The 16,599-nt window shown below is 36.5% G+C and overlaps 1 protein-coding gene across 1 annotated transcript in view; it reads right to left on the reverse strand.

Annotated features, from left to right (window-relative positions):
• Nucleotides 1-6,530: 6,530 nt before the first annotated feature.
• EGFL6 (EGF like domain multiple 6) overlaps nt 6,531-16,599 on the reverse strand; it is a 31,691-nt gene continuing 21,622 nt past the window's right edge. Inside the window, exons 9-11 of the mRNA XM_077174693.1 lie at nt 10,575-10,661; nt 8,928-9,193; nt 6,531-7,762 (exon numbers count right to left, since the gene is read on the reverse strand). Coding sequence (XP_077030808.1) covers nt 7,667-7,762; nt 8,928-9,193; nt 10,575-10,661 — 449 coding nt within the window. The 3' untranslated portion in view covers nt 6,531-7,666. The remainder of the gene's footprint in view (nt 7,763-8,927; nt 9,194-10,574; nt 10,662-16,599) is intronic.

The raw sequence follows: 16,599 nt of genomic DNA on the forward strand, positions 1-16,599 counted from the left end.
TTATTCCAGTTTCCCATTTATAGAACAGATGCAATAATGCTTTCTCAATTATTAAAATTATACACTCAGTAAATTCATACATATATGTATACATGTGTAATGATATATGTGTATGCCATGTCTTTGTGTGGTTTTTCAGGATAATATCAGTGCTACTGTAACAGTGATAACTTCCTTGAAACTTCAGTATTGGCTGTGATAAGTATCTGCATTTCTAGAAGCATAGGCTTCTATTCAACAGATGGAGATATTCTGCCAGCTGAAAAGTATTGAGTATCCAGAGAATTATTTGGAAAAATGTTGGTCCATCATAAGGTTTCTGTAGAGAACAGTATATGCTTCAAATAAGCCTCTGTAATTTTTTTTTCCTTTTTCGAAAAAAAATTGTTATTTTTAAAGAAAAAACCCCAACAAAACCAAATGCATGGATTTAATATCTTCATAATTTTTAAAAATATTTTATTTTATTTTTAAAATTGTGTCCTATCTTAATGTCTCAATAGGATCTATGACATTCATTGTGTGGTCCACCACTAATTCTTCCTGAAGAGCTTTCTTCAATTTAAGGTTTCTTTTTTTAAAGTTACCCTGTCAATAAGTCTGGATTTGTACTGTTTTTAGAGTTCCCAGAAAAAAAAAAAAACAAAATTTAGAAATGCAATTCTGTTCTTAAAAAGGCTCCCTACCTTGTACTAAATGAGGAAAAAAAAACAACCCAAAAACCATAATATGAACCACGAAGCAAAACATTATAATTAAATTAAAAACACCGAAGTGTTTTGAACAGTCATCTCCATCAATCCTTAATGATATGCAGAAGGGAATCCTATATAAATGTCATATTTATAGACTCTGAAAATCCAAGAATTGGGCCATACTTTGGGACTCAGATTTCATTTCATGGGAGCACTTTCAATCACAGCATTTGAAGTTTGTTGATTCACACAAAGAGTGACTTCTTGGGTGGCTGTTCATTTCAAGAGTCACTTTCACATTTTCAGGCTCTGATCCAGTTCTGAGAGGGAGGTGGATGAGGCCCTGGATTTCCTTAGGCTGGTGTTGAACTGATGCAGCTTCTGTGTGATGAGATAAAGCCTCCAGCGCTGAGCAGTGGATGAGTTTGAGCAGTAATGCTCCTCATGCTGTTGATTTCCATGGTTTGAGATTCCTGTGCATTTTCTGTAACACTGGAATGTGCTGAATTTAGGGTTATGAGGATGATGCACATAAAGTTAACTGGGTACATTGATGAGGGACATTTCCCATGTGTTTCCTGGCTCCTCCTGGCGGGAGTTCCAGTACATGGTGGGAGTATCATACCCCCTGGAAGACCTGAAATTGAATTGCCAGGAGGATTATGAAGAAATTCTGCCAGAGTCAGTGGAGTGTTATGAAGCCACCTGAGTAACTTGCTTAGTTAAGCACTGAAGAATACTTCATTTGAGGGAAATTGAGATAAGCAGCTCTCTCTGTGTCTCCTTTTCTGCTATGCATAGGCAGTGAACCAGTCTGGTGTTGATGAACCAAAAATGAATTTGTTGTGGCAGCCCTGGGGTTCTTTATATACACCCAGTGCTCTTGAAATAGTTACATCTGAAGGAACCAGCAAGTAGATCAACTACAAAGTGATCCTGTGTTCCACCACCACATAACTTGGTGGACTGCAATACCAGTACTGGAAATATGAGAAAAATATATTGGATCTTTTTCAGTACAAATGAGTTTCCAGAAGAAAATGCAGTCACTCTCAGATAATTTTCCTTAGAGGTATTAGCTAATTTGGAGGCACTGATGATATTGATGTAAAGTAGATTGATTATTTTTTCTAATTCCATTACTTGTGGTGAGCCACAGTTAATTTCCATTTCCCATTTGCTTGCACAGTCACTCAGTATCACAAGATTCTTTGCAGCCACCTTTCAATTTAACTCTCTTGAACCATAAAGGCAAACATTATTATCTTGCTATTCACACCTTCACATGCATTTTCAATAGTGCACATACTTGAGCCAGTCTACAAGTGCCCCCTTGCCTCTACAAAGGGTGACTATTCTAAAATCCTGGCAATTTCAAAGAAGACAAAGAAAATTAGGACTCCCGTATATTTACATCCTGGGCAGGAAGGTGATGCTAATGATTAACTCACTGTAAGTGAGCATGTGCCTTTCTTGAGTATTTCTACAGTATCTGTTCTAGCATTTTTAAAATCAGCTGTTAACATTACTTAGTTTAGAATAAAATTAATGCTTGAGGGGAGGATAGTTTTTTTCTGTGTGATTTTGAAATGTATTGTTTCTGATTATTTTATGGGATCTATTTCTAAAAGTTTTTATCATTACTTTGTACCATTTTATCCTGTTTATGACTTTTGGTTTTTTATTGTATTGTATAATTGTAAATTGAGTCATTTTTTCAAGGGGGAAGGCAAATCCTTGTGCAGTACACAAAAATACCATGAATTAAGATATCAAATATAGCAAGAAAATATAATACTGCAGTGAGTCAAAGCATGGAGATTACAACAACTGTAATAACCTGCAGTGAATCAAACCCCAGGGATTTAACATTAAACTGCTATCAACATGAAATCAAAGCCAGACTCTTGCTGATTGCTTTATCCACCATCAGTCAGATTTACTGAGTGCTCCCCAGAGGCGTCCAGTTCAGCAAACAGATTTTGGGCATCAAAGTTAAGCACTGTACAGCAGCAGAAAGCAATGGAACAGGGTGATCTGCTCTGGACAAAGAGTTCAAGTGGCTGAACGAGCTGCTAACTTTGCTACTGTCTTTCTAAAGAGCAAACAGCAGAAAAATAAACATGTCACCTCCTCTGCACAACAAAAAAGTGGCACTTCTGCACGTGAACTGCCTCCAGGGAGTGATTCTTGGAGCATTTTGACTCCCAAGCTCTTCATGGGAATCATTTGAGAGAGAGCTGGAGCTTGGGCCCTGTCAGAACATACCTGAGGAGCTATTTAGTGCTCCTGCAAACCATCCTAGGTGTTGGAGAAGCACCATCTTTTTATGGAAGTAAAAGGAAGCATATGAAACAAAAGAATTAAATGCTGTTTTAGAACATGTCTAGAGACATGCTGTTTCCTTTAACTCAGACCTTATTTCTATCAGAATTAAATACACTAATTGTTTATCATATATTGTATTATTTTACATGATGTTTAAGTTTGAAGTATTTCCCTTTCATTTTAGATGAATTAATCAAACCCTCTAAATGTGTGATTGAAGTTAGCTTTTATCTGAGGACCTCAAAGGATCACTTTTTAAATGATTTCTCAAATCTGTTGAAAGAGAAGTTTCTGCTCAGGAGTATATCTGAAATAGAAATTGCTATAAGGCAATACAGAAATATTGAGAAATTGAGAGCTTTTCAAAGTATCAGGCTATTAAAAAAAAATCACCGAATCACAGAAGGCTGAATATTCCCCAGCTTAGTATTTCCCAAATAAAAAATTAATAATCAGTTTTCTCAACAGTTGTATAATATATCCTTCCTGAAGATCAGGGGAGGGTCCAAGAGACTGTATGTCTAATTTTGTTGAACCTTTAAAGTCAGGTATTTGAGAGGTTAGTAATTATTCAAATTAGAAATTATTTTCTATTAAAAATCTTTCACTGCAATGAGCTTTAATGTTACATGTGACCAAGTTAATTACTCACACTTTATTGCTATTTACCTTTTCATTAATATATTGTCATGAGTTACAATACCTCCAATACAGGCAGTTGTATGAATCTATCATTAACAATATACCAATTATGAAGTAAATATGAGCCGCAGTTATTGAAAACCTCTCTTCATTATCTTGATCTTTTTGATCCTGAAAAATTGCATTTGGGAATAATTTTTTAATATATAAAATAACATCTAATAGCTGGAAAATGTTTTAAGTTCCTTTCAACTGCAGGTTAAAAGATAACCATCTTTTGGGAACATGCCTCAGCATTTCCATGTATTCACCGTGGTCAAAATGAAATGCCTCTGTTAGTTCTTTTGGCAGATGAAGAAAAGTGATTCAAACCTTTTGTTACAACATTCAAGATTAAGTGATCACATCTGTTGAGTAGCTTTTGAAGGATGCAGTATAGATTTGGGCAATTAGCTAGAAGCTCTTTTTTTTCATTAACTTGCAAGCAGGGTAGTCTCTAAAGTGTGTTATCAGACTTGACAGTTACAAATGATATTATCAAAGTTCAAGCCACTTGATTACAGCATAACTTTAACTTGCTCAAATACTCCCAGTGCAGTTTCCTTGCTGTCTAAAATAATCAAGCAGATAATGGATTTCACAGTAATGGAAAACTGTCAGGAACATTTTGAGGCATTAATGACTATAGGCATAATATCTCCTTTTACTGTTTTCATCTGAAGGAGAAATATGTAGGTTTTGCCCTTAGCAGTTCCATCTTCAGGATGAATGTTGCAAACAGTACCAGTTAATTTGCTGATGCACTGATGTGGTTTATATGACTGTCTGAACAGAATGGATTTATTTTGTTGCTTCCGCAGAAGCTATCTTTGAATTTATCCACAACAAAAAAAAGGTTTCAGTTTTTCTATTCAGATCTTATTATGCTAGAATTATGCTAAGATGCAAACTATCTTGTGAATGATAATCCTTTGCAAACAAATGGAAAACCACTTCTGCATTTACTACAGAAAGCCTTATGGCAGTTATTGTAGTTAGTTGGTACTGATCTATGCAAATAATATTCTTATTCCATGAAATACAAAATCTTTTTGACTTGACTTTTGGATGGAATTCTACCACTAAAGTATTGGTCCCAGTGATAATTCAGGGCTATGATTCAACAAACAACAAATAAATATTAGCTCCATATTCATTGTGTTCACTCTCTGTTGTTTGTGTATTGAGCAAATACCTTTAGATATCATGCCTTCCACAGGCAGTGTTTATCTTTCTATGCCCAGTAACTGCCCATGCAAGAAATGCCCAGATGCTCTTTTTTAGGTGGACTCAGTTGCTCCACATATATGCATCATTTGCACTTCAAACACTGCAACACTCAAGACTGTAATGATTCTTAGGCTTCTTAGTATTTAGAGGTGCTACATAAATTATTGCTGTTCGAAGCTAGACACAGAATTTTACTTCAGTAAAATTGAACCTTCATTTTTTTGATCTTCAGTAAGAATAGTTCAACTTCAGTCAGACAAGGAGGAGTGAATCCAGAAAAATACTTGTTTTACTTTTCTGCCTCAGTGTGACCAGGATATTCAGGCATCCTGACATAATCACAGTCAGCATTCAATATGATATTGAAGGAACTTTGCCCTCATTTTGAAGTTACCAGTCTTTGCTCTTAAAATAAATGGAGTTTGCTTTACCCAAGTCTTTTTCCGCAATTTCCACAGCAACTCCAAAGACATGAGGAAACAGATTCCCATGTCAAAGCTGAAGTCCATGTACACTTCCCAGAGCATCTGTTTTGTAACACAAACCAGTTCTCACAAAAAAAGCTGCATTTCCTGGTTGCATAGCCATTGTAAACTTCCCAGCTATTTCAGTTCTGCCTATCCTTTCCTCAGCTGTGTGCACAGCACAAAAATACTGTATTTCAACAAGAAATCTCTCAAGCATACCTTGCTTCATGTGTGTAATTCAAGGTATTTGAACTGGTGTAGTGTGTTTGTTAAAAAACTCAGGTTCATAAAGGCTGAGTTCTTCAAAATTCTTCAGTGTTAGAGTACAAAATTCTATTCAGTCATTTTGGATGTACCCTTCTTCATACAAAAACTAAAATAAGAGGGTCACTAATAATACACAGTGAGCAGTCAGCCTGGAAGGGGATACACAGAAATAATCAAGAGGAAAATGTATGCACATGTATTGAACCAGGGCTTTTCCATGGGCTTCTCCGTTCCCTTAGAATCCAGACCATTAGGTACATTCCACAGAGATGACAAGACAAAAATAATGTTCTTATCTTTCAAAGCATTGTCATTTGACTTCTTTTCAGAAAAAATGTAACCTGGATTCTGGTCCGTCAAATGTGTATGTGTCCATTGACATGCACTTGTGAGTATGGACAAGCATGGCAGTGGGTGGCAGCTCCTGCTCTGTGGGAGAAAGTTCTGCTCACCTTCCTGCTCCTGGGGATAGTGGATAATCCCCATCCTTTTTGTTGATGTTTAAAGGGTCATGAAGGAACTCAAACAAAGATTATGTTTTTCAGTTGTGTAAGAGGAGACTTAGTATGTGGCCACTAGGTCATACTGTCTCCTGGACAATGAAAATCATTCTTTCTCACCTCTAATGGGGTAAAGTAGGCCTGCAATCCAGCAGGAGCCTTTTGTTCAGTACATAATGTGAAGCTTCTTCAACATTAATAATGGGCCATTCTTTTTGCTCTTGTATTTCCATGCCAATTGGTAACATCATCTGTTAATGGTGAACATTAAATGCTTATAAACTATAAAGGGATCATTTCTTTTCACTGATTTGTGTGACTCAAAGACATTGATGACAATCAAGGTATTTTACATTTATACATACATACTTTATTGGTAATGAAAATAAATCTCAAAGACATGAATCCACTTACAACTTTCTTAGCTCAGAACGGAAATGAAGGTCTTCACTTTCTTCCTAGTTGTTCAATAGATTGAATATTTACCTCAAGCCTAATATAAATTATTTGTCAATAGAATTACTTTTTTAAAGTTTGGGGCTCAACATGCTTCAAAGATCACTTGGAACTGGTGTAAGCAGCCTGCAGGATCTGTAGGACCCACTGGTCACTACTGCAGCAACTTCTGCAACATTTCTGTGTCACAGGGAAAGAGAGATCCTTTCAAACAAACTCATCCAGACTCAGAGGGGTAACAAAATTTGGGAGGAAGGGTGTGCTACTGCAGGACATCCAAGATAAGAAGAAAACAAAGCCAGCTCAGCACGGCTCAGCAATAATACAATAGTAAACACTTAAGGCCACCAGGCTGCCCAAGAAAAGAAGCCAGCTCAGCACAAGTCAGCAATAGTGGAGTATTAAACACTGAATATATACTAGACAAGTAGAATATATCAAGATTAACAACATATAAATATTGGTCATCATTTCTGCTTGTTGTCCTGACTTTGTGGATTTACCTAGCACTCATCTTTGCACAAGTATTTAAATAAACAAACACCCTGGCTCTGTGTGTGATTGCCTTACTGCACACAGGGTGAGGCATACTGATTTTTAGAACAACATACCCACTAAGAAGTTAATTATGTCACCAGAAGCAGTAACATTCTCTTAAACACTGCTTTATGTTCTTATGGAGTAGATGAAATGAAACAGAAGAGTAATGAATAGCCTCAAGAAGATTTTGAAGAAAAAAAAGCTTGTAGAATTGTAAAAAAGCTTGACAAATAATACTTCAGAAACCCTGACCTTGAATTATAAAATACAGTAGTATTACACTCAATGCATGTATTAAAATTAGAAGAACTCACAAAAAAGTGTAATCTGCATCTTGCACATCAGTTTTTTTGTTTGCATTGTTGCATTAGATTCAAGGCACAAATTGATAGGTTTGTTTTGGTTTTGTTTCTGTTTTTTTAATTAAAAAAGAATACAAAAAATACACTACTAATAAAGTGTGAAAAATAGGATTAAATCTGATATACTTCAATGTCCATTATCAGGCATCTTCTGGGCATGGACCAGAAATTAGTATAACATTGTCCACTCCAATTTCTCCAGTTTTACCCTTCCCACGTTCTGATTCAAAAGTGACCTGTCATAAGAAAAGGTATTTATTAAGGGTGGAAATGTAGTTTATTCAACCATTTAGCAACTCCTAATTAGTTATAATGCTATAAATGAAGAATATTTTATTACAACACAGGACTTAATTACTTGAATCTTTGCCATTTTTAAAGCTTTTGTACATTATTTGAACTAGATTAAAATCCACTGCACAGATTTACAATGCCAGATGGATTATTTTAATAAGATTATTTACTTTTATTGTAAAAAAATGCAAATTGAGTGAAATCCTCTTATAATAATGTAGTTTTATCACAGCATGTGATGTTCATGCATTTCATTTATTCAAGATATTACAACTGCTCATTTTTGATCTATTTGGATCCTCAGGTTTTGTGTGCATAGTCTATATATATTTACACACTCTTGTATGTATTGAGTATAGTATGTGTACTATATATAAAGAGGAGGGTTGTTTTTATGAATAGAATGTTTGGGTTTTTTATTTTATATTCTGATTCTCATTTATTTAAAAGCTTTTCTACATCATTCCAGCTGTGCAAAGGACCTTGAAAAGGGCTTGCATTTCCTTTATGTTCCCTGTATTCAATTATACAGTAGAAGCCTTTACACAGCACTGAAAATGTTCCATTACACAAATGCAAAGCAGGCCCCAGAATTTCGAGGAGGAAGTCCTGATTGAGGCAGTTTCTGGCATATATCAGTGCACAGTGGTCCCTGTTGGTACTCCCTGCTCCTATGGTGATGGCCCCCCTTTGATTATACATGATGTCTCCTTTTGCTAGAATGATCTGATTTAGTGTGGTTTGAGAGCAACCTATTCTATGAAATGAAAAATTTTCATTTTTCTAGGCATGCATGTAGGCTTCTGTTGCATGAGATATTAAGGGCAGATTTTGATTACTTGTGTTAATTTATGACGTGATGCAGTATTTTTACAAAATGACAGAATTACTGGCATCAGTATTCTAACCAATTGGGGTGATTCAGTTCTGAAATTACAATCAGGTGATAACTTTAATGCCCCCTAAAATGTGGGCTCCTGTTTCCCATTTCAGATAAGCCTTTTGGTTGCTGATGCCTATAAAACAGTTAGTGGAACACTTGAGAATTAGGAAATCAAACCAGCATGTTGGTTATGGTAATTGGCTAATAAACTGTGGTATACTTACACTGTTGGTTGTTTCAGCCCCCTGAAATATCTCTATTTTTCCAGTTCTCCACTTTTCATCTTTTCCTTTGTTCTCTTCCCAGACAGGAGCAGTTTTTTTGTTTGCCAGGAACACTCGAAGCTTTCCTACTTTCTCACCAGCAAGCCGATAACTGAAAATCAGGCAGTAGCTGCTTTTTGGTCTGAGGTCAGTGAGGAGAAGATTTAAACGCCCCATATCATTCTTGTGCCCCACAAAAGCTGGAACTGCCATGTAGTAGCCATCACCTTGTAAAAAGAAAATAATTTTAAAAAAATTATCTTTAACGCACTAGTGTTATTTATTAGCAATTTGAATACATTTGCTAAGAAAATAAGGGGAAGCTGAAAGTAGTTGAATAATTTAAAATCACATTGGAGAAAAGCAGCAGGAAGTGTACTTAGCAAGAAATAAACTTGTAGGTTTGGAAGTCAGATCAGTTTACAGAGGAGATGAGTTCATATTTCAATGGCAATTACAGTCATTCTTCCTTGCACTATCTTCTGAAGGCAAAACCATCTGTTTTCCAAATGCAAGTCTGAAACATGCTGCTGTGCCTCTGTGGTCAGATTATTTCAGTACTTGAGCTAGCTCAATATTCTCTCCACTGTCCTCTGCATTAATGACAAATTCACAAGGGAACTGACAGCTTATTTCCAAGTCCTGAAAGACCAATGAAGTGACAAACACACACAAAGTCTTAAAGGCATAAAACATCTGGGGCCATAAACAAAGTCACAATCGGTATATGTTAAGTTCAGGGAGACAGGATAAGGCCAGGTTAAGGTTTACTTGGGAGTGACAGCACAGAGAAGGGATTTAGGGAATTACGTGGAGCAGGAGAGGAAGGTTTAGTGAAGAAAGACTTAACATGGAAAGACTCTTAAAGAAGAGGAAGAGAATGTGTGTGTGGTAACTGTAAGCAGCCTGCAGGATCTGTAGGATCCACTGGTCACTACTGCAGCAACTTCTGCAACATTTCTGTGTCACAGGGAAAGAGAGATCCTTTCAAACAAACTCATCCAGCCCCACCTTTTTATGTGCACCCACTCAGCAGTCCCACATTGCTCTCATGGTGCTGTTTCTCAGGTTTCAGCAGGCTCCCATTGCTACCTGTTCATGTATTGGTTGTCCTTCAATAGGCCCCTTGCCCTTGGCTTATTCTGAGTTTGTCTTGCAGAGTTTGAGATTTCTGAGCAGTTATCCAAGTGATATTTAAGCCATGTGGGTGACTACATTGCCACATCCATCTAAATGACAGATGTGTGATTAAATGTCCTACCAATCTTGGAGAGACACAACAAGTAGTTAATAAGGTTTGCATTGCCTTGTAGTTTGCAATTCTGAACAGTAATGTTCTAATAATTTTTCTTAATTAATTTTTCTCAATAATTTTCTTACTATTTTGATTTATTTGTGTTGAAATATATTGCTGATTACTATTTTCAACTGGACATTTCAAAGAAACAATATCCACTCCTAGCATCCTCTGCCTCTTTTCTTCTATTATAAAGATAACCCACTGATAGAAAAGAAAAATCCTGGATTCTGTTTCCCCTCACCCCCTTTTTTTTTGGATGGGGTAGTCCATCAAATCAAAGCCTATCTAGATGGCAGATATCTGAATACCTCTATCTCGATCAGCAGGATTCCAGTCAAAGTCATCATCAGCATCTTGTTTCCAGTCACAAACTCCTCGACTGAAGCTGCAATCAACTGAAAAAAAAATTGGCAGAGATAATAGGAGCACTTAGGAGCATATCCTAAGTACTGTTAAAATATTTTGCTCTTTATTCATACAGTTATTAATGTACAGATCATTCTAAAATTATAATCTGAATTCAGATAGTGTTGACCGAGATGCAACTGCAAAAAATCAAAACATTATGTAGTAATTATTTCTTTAGCTCAGTGTCTTTTTACTCACACCTGCACATGAGTTTATATGCTGTGACTTCTGTTTATCAATGGCCTGCAAATCCCCAAGTATAGGTGGAGCTGTTAGTGTTGAACTCGAGCATCAGGAATTGAGATCTGCCAGCTTTAGAGCTCTCCATTCTCCATTTGTTATACTGCTGTAGTTGCAATCAGCTCAAGTTCCAGTTCTATGCTTTGAGAGAAACTGGCTTCCCATGAGAAGAATCCCTTACATCAGCACCTGATAATCCAACTACATGGAGCTGGGAATAGCCCAGATCAGTTGACCTTCAGAAAAGGGTGAAAAGGGTGTCAGCCAGAGCACACCACAGCCTTCATGACTGTGCAGATGAAAATCATCACACACACAAAGGGACATTGTGCAATGCAAGCATGACAGATCAGATTAAGAGTAATACATCAGCCTCTGAATTTCCTCAGAAAGAAGCATCCTTCTTGTTATTTTAATGTATTTTATCGTGAGACAGAGACATGCAGTACATGGCATTTAGAGAGCTTTGTTGTCTAAATCCATTGTTTCTGAGACTACTGCTTTCTAAATTGGAAAAAAATGTCAACCAGCACATGTGTACATTGTTTGTGTGCTATGCAACATGTTTTCATTTTACAGACAATAGGAGCTACTTTATTTTTTCATGACTATGAAATTATTCAAGTGAAATTCAATTGCAAGTCAAGTTCTAATGCGGGGAAACTTTCTATGCATGGGTTATAAACAGTAAAATATGCTTGGAAAAGGACACGTTGGAACTGGTAGCATAGTTTGGCCAGATACCGTCTCTAATGTGTCCACAAAATCTTTGGTTTATATTAAAGGCTTTTAAACTAGTTCTGACTTGGCTAACACAGGTTGTCACAAATAGATACAATACACAGGAAAATAAATACTGTATGATAAAAGTAAGCCACCTTCTTGCTCTGGTCTCGACACTGGAATTTTCCTCTGTGCCAGATGAGGGCCAAAGGCAGCTGCTTCTTTTACCTTGGGAGCTAGGGAAAACAACTTGTCAAGTACTGAGTCATCACAGGAACAGAAAATGGAACTTTATTCCTTTATACCAGCTGACATAATTTATTTAAATAAGTCAATATATGTATTTTCCACTCCACCACCAAACCCATATTCCTAACAGCAATTAGATACTCTGAATTTAAAAAAAAAATGCTTAAATTGCTGTTTTCCACAGCACTGAGCCTTCTAACGCATAAGCACTGGAGCTACAGCTCCACTGAATTACAGATTCACAAGGTCATAAAATGGTGATCTTTCCTCAGAAGCCTGATCTGCTTTCTTGCTATAATGATCAAATGAAACTGAACTCTACCAGACAGCAGAGACAGAGACAGTGACTTGGCAGCAGTTTGCCAACAGCTGTAAAAGTTAGTAAAAGTTAGGGCATCAAAGGCCCACAGATCTGCAGTCAGGGCAGTGATAGCTGGTGCTGACTGGAAGAGTTGGTAAAGCAGCACCAATGAATGTTAGGGGTGTTCTCTAAGACACTGGCCTGAAAGAGGTGGTTACTCAGGAAGCATTATTTCTCAGCCTCAGAGACCAAGGGAAATGCTCTCCTGTCTGGTGAGATAGAAGATTCCATATTCTTGTTTATGCCAAGTAATCTCTAGAGTATTATAAGTCTTATAAAATTCTATTATTATGTTTGTTTTATTTTAAGTGATTAATAGATAAGTGTACTCACTAAAAAAAACAATCATGAGTCTCAACTTCTTTATGCATACCCTGTGTAAGTAACTAATCACACAAAATAAGGGAAGGATCTGCTTTCACTGGTATTCTATCATTTGCAAACACATAAGCAGGTGATACCTGTGATATATTCATGACCACCTATGAAAACAGGAGGAGTTTGAAAGTGTTATTTTAGAGGAGTGAGGGAGAAGCCTTTGGATTACTGCTTACAGAATGTATTAGCCTGAAACAACTGAAGTTCACTTTTCAGCCCCATCCTGAGGGCAGCTCTGCTAAGAAAAGCTATGAAAATTACTTTTCTCTACTCAGCATTGCATCACATATGCATATGCCAAAAATTTTAAAAGTCATTATTTTCACATGGATGCACATTTGTTCAGAGTTTGTTTCCCATGAGTTTGACTGAGCTAGGGCTTTCCATTTAAATACTCCAATATGCTCACACATACTCAGTTTTAAGAATATACTCAGAAGCAACTGCAATCCAGAGCGTCCTAGCACCATAAAGGCTATGCCATCCACTGTCACTCTGGTTTTTTAAGATTTTCTAAGCCTTGTGATGTTGACATTCTTGTAGTGAACTTTCTCACACACTTTCTGTAAATAACTCATTGTTTTGCATTCCTTTATAGAGGAAGAAAGAGTTGATAGACTGTTAGTTTGACCAGTGTCATTGGAGAGGTGTCACTGTCACCCTCCAATCCGCTGTCACTTTTAGAAAACTATAAATGTTAGGGTCAGAAAATAAACTTCCCTTTTTTCCTTCACCTTGAGAATGGTGGTGAGCTTGTGTTCTTTTGTGTCCTATAGCGACAATCCACTTAACCTTTCTTCTTCTCCAAAACTGTCAAAAATTGCTCTGTGTACACCTGTGACAACACACACTAACAAAGGGGCCCAGAGGCACTTCCAGAAGTGCTGAATTGGAGAAGATTCATGCAATCTCATGAGTTTCTGATGAATTGCCAGGAGCATGTCGTCTCTTGTCCTTGCAGCTTCCCCCTAACGCAGTCCATTGCTTAGATCACCTGGATAATATTCATACTTAGGCAAGGATTAATATACATATTTCTCCAAATTAATTTTTGTTTACATATACACATTTAGGAGTAGGCACATCCAGATTGGTGTTAAGTTTACTCTCAAGCCATAAACTTGGCCTTGTACTTGGTGAAAGAGGCTTAGGCTGTGAAAACCTTTGCCAAAATGAAGACAGCTATTAAAATATGATCAGTTCTGGAAAGAATGATTTAACAGAAGACAACAGCTGCCAGAATGATTTATTTGTTAAGTTATTGAATTACACTTGAATTCACTTGAGAGAGATATGTGCAGGTGTAGCCATGTGCTATGAAGTGAAGAACTGTTATGGACAGAAAAAGAGTCCAGTTTTGTTTCCAAATCTATTTTTGTTTTCAGTCAGGCATTACAATCAGGTTTGCACTCGCTGAAAGATATCAGCTGCATATTATGAGAAACTGCAAGCTTCAGCTTACAGAAAGGTTTCAAATAAACCTTACTGCTTGGAAAGTGCCTATATTTTAATCAGATCATCCTCATGCACAGCCAGGATCCAAAGTTTACTCCCTCATAAGTAATAGGCAGGAGTCATAATTAGTCTTTTTAGCTCTTCTGCTATCAAGTGGTCTTGTAGAAAGGCAGGTCTCCTCTCATGGTCCCTAAGAACAAGATCTCACTAACAAAAGCACACATATGTCCCACTCTAGGCACAGCAGAGTCCATCCTTCCTTCTGTACTGCAGATGCCCTCCCATTCAACTTCTATGCAGCAACAGCTGATATGTAATCTCTACATACAAACCCCTTCATATCATGATGCCACATGTTCTTAACCACTGATGTCATCAAACCGATTAAAAACATCAAAAACCAGAAAAACAGAGTGAGCACTGTGAAAAAAAATCAAGCAGAATAAAAGACGTAATAAATTTAAGATGAGCTTCCTATATATATGGTATACCACTAGGTTGGACTCACAGGAATATCCCATTTCTCTGCTACCACATCCTGCTCTGAAAGAATTACATTTGCCAGAAATCTGACATGTATAGCTATGAACTAAGCTGTGGTCTGAGCATTAATAGCTCAAAGAGTGGTGTAATTACCAGAAAAGAATGAGAGCAAACATCATGATTAACTGAGGGAATTCTCTTGTTCAGCATCAAGAGCTGTGAAGCCATAAGGGAAAGAGTCCACTTTTAGTATTGCCAAATACTAATCCCTCTTTATCATTCTTGATGCTACCAAAGGAAGTGTCTCTGTATAATAAAATGGCTACATGATACTACAGGAGCTCTAAGCATGATGTGAATTTCATAAACTGATGAAGTACAGAATCTAGAATTTAGTTGCAGTTGGCAATATCATTCTGAATTACCAATGACAGCCAAAAAGCAATAAAATGTTAGAAACTGTCAGAATTAAGGTTGTGCTTAATTATTTCGGTGGAGCTTGAGTGTAGCATCTCTGCAATCCTTGCTTATATAACTTGTACTTTGGCCCAGCTCTCTGTGTTATCTCCCATATGCAGAAAGGGCACTTCTCATGTAATAAAGAGCTTTCCAACACTATGTTTACTCTCATTTTTATGATTAATTTTGATAATAATGAATACATAATTAATGATGAATATTCACATCAATAAATAATTAATCTATCAATAAATAAATACTCTTATTTATGAGACTGCACCTTTCACAAGAGGACAGATCCTTCCTTCACACTGGACAAGGCAAGAATCCCATAGAAAATAGTAATTTGAAGTAATTTCAAACTGTATCATAAGATACAAAAATATAAGAAAAAAATCTAACTTTTCATTGATAACCTTAATTTTGACATTTCTTACATGTTGTGGGCTTCACTTTGCTGTCTTTAACTATTGTGTGGGTTTTTAAAAAAAAATTGGTAAATACCAATTCTCACGAAGGTTCAGTATTTTGGTAGTTGGGGCTATTTTAATAATTTCCATGTTGATATATTTCCCTTTTTTCCTACAATATTTTTCTGTGGCTCCCTATGTACGTATCATGTAGTATAGTTACTATGATAAAATAATACATCAATTTAAAGAGACTTTTCTATTTTTTCCTAATTAACTACTCTTCCTGGAAGACAAACAATACCAATATTAATAATGCAAAAGGCAGATGCTATGTGAATACTTGAGGGGATTATATGGAGGAATTTAATGTTGTAGTGAAGGAATCTGCTGAATAGACATCAGCAAAGAAAGGAAAAAATGTACAAATTTATAAGCTGTAAATTTGAGCTAATGATGTTCTCTGAAGGATCACTCAATATCATTAAAATTGAAAGTGTTTTTAAAGCCAAATATTAAAGCAATTAAGCGCCTGAATCATGACTGAATTTTTATGATAACAAGGATGAAGTACAGCACATGGAAATTTAAAAGGAAGGAAAACACACTTCAGCAATGTAGCCTTAAATGAAAATGGCACAATGCTTTAAGTCCTTGAATCACAGCTGGTGTCAAACAAGAAAGCCACAGATAATACAGAGTTCACAAACTTAATGAAACTACATCTTGGGCATGCTGCTATCTCTTCATGAAGCAGCACACCAACTTTCTGCCAGAATCCCTGAGCAAAATAAAATCTCTCTAACAAATTCAACATATTAATCTCTGAGATCTATAAGGCAAAATTCTGGCCAGGCCAGACGTGACTGGAACAAAGGCAGTATAGGCAAAAATACAGATAAACCACAGTGCTTTAATATTTTTAAGCAGTAATATTCATTGTTACTGCTGTCAGCTGTAGTGGTAATTTTTGTAGAAACAAGTAGACTTTGCCTCTCTGCCTAGCCCAGGTATATAGTGTTCAAATGTCTTGGTTTGGTTGGGAAGGTCCTTGAAAAAAAATCTCACCAATCATCACAACAACAATATATAATTTGGATTTTCCTATAGACAGAGGATTTTTCCTGTGTGGCCTCACTCAAATTGAAATCTGGAAAATTAGTGCAT

Source organism: Agelaius phoeniceus, chromosome 2 (genome assembly GCF_051311805.1).
Source record: "Agelaius phoeniceus isolate bAgePho1 chromosome 2, bAgePho1.hap1, whole genome shotgun sequence".
In the NCBI taxonomy this organism is placed as follows: domain Eukaryota; kingdom Metazoa; phylum Chordata; class Aves; order Passeriformes; family Icteridae; genus Agelaius; species Agelaius phoeniceus.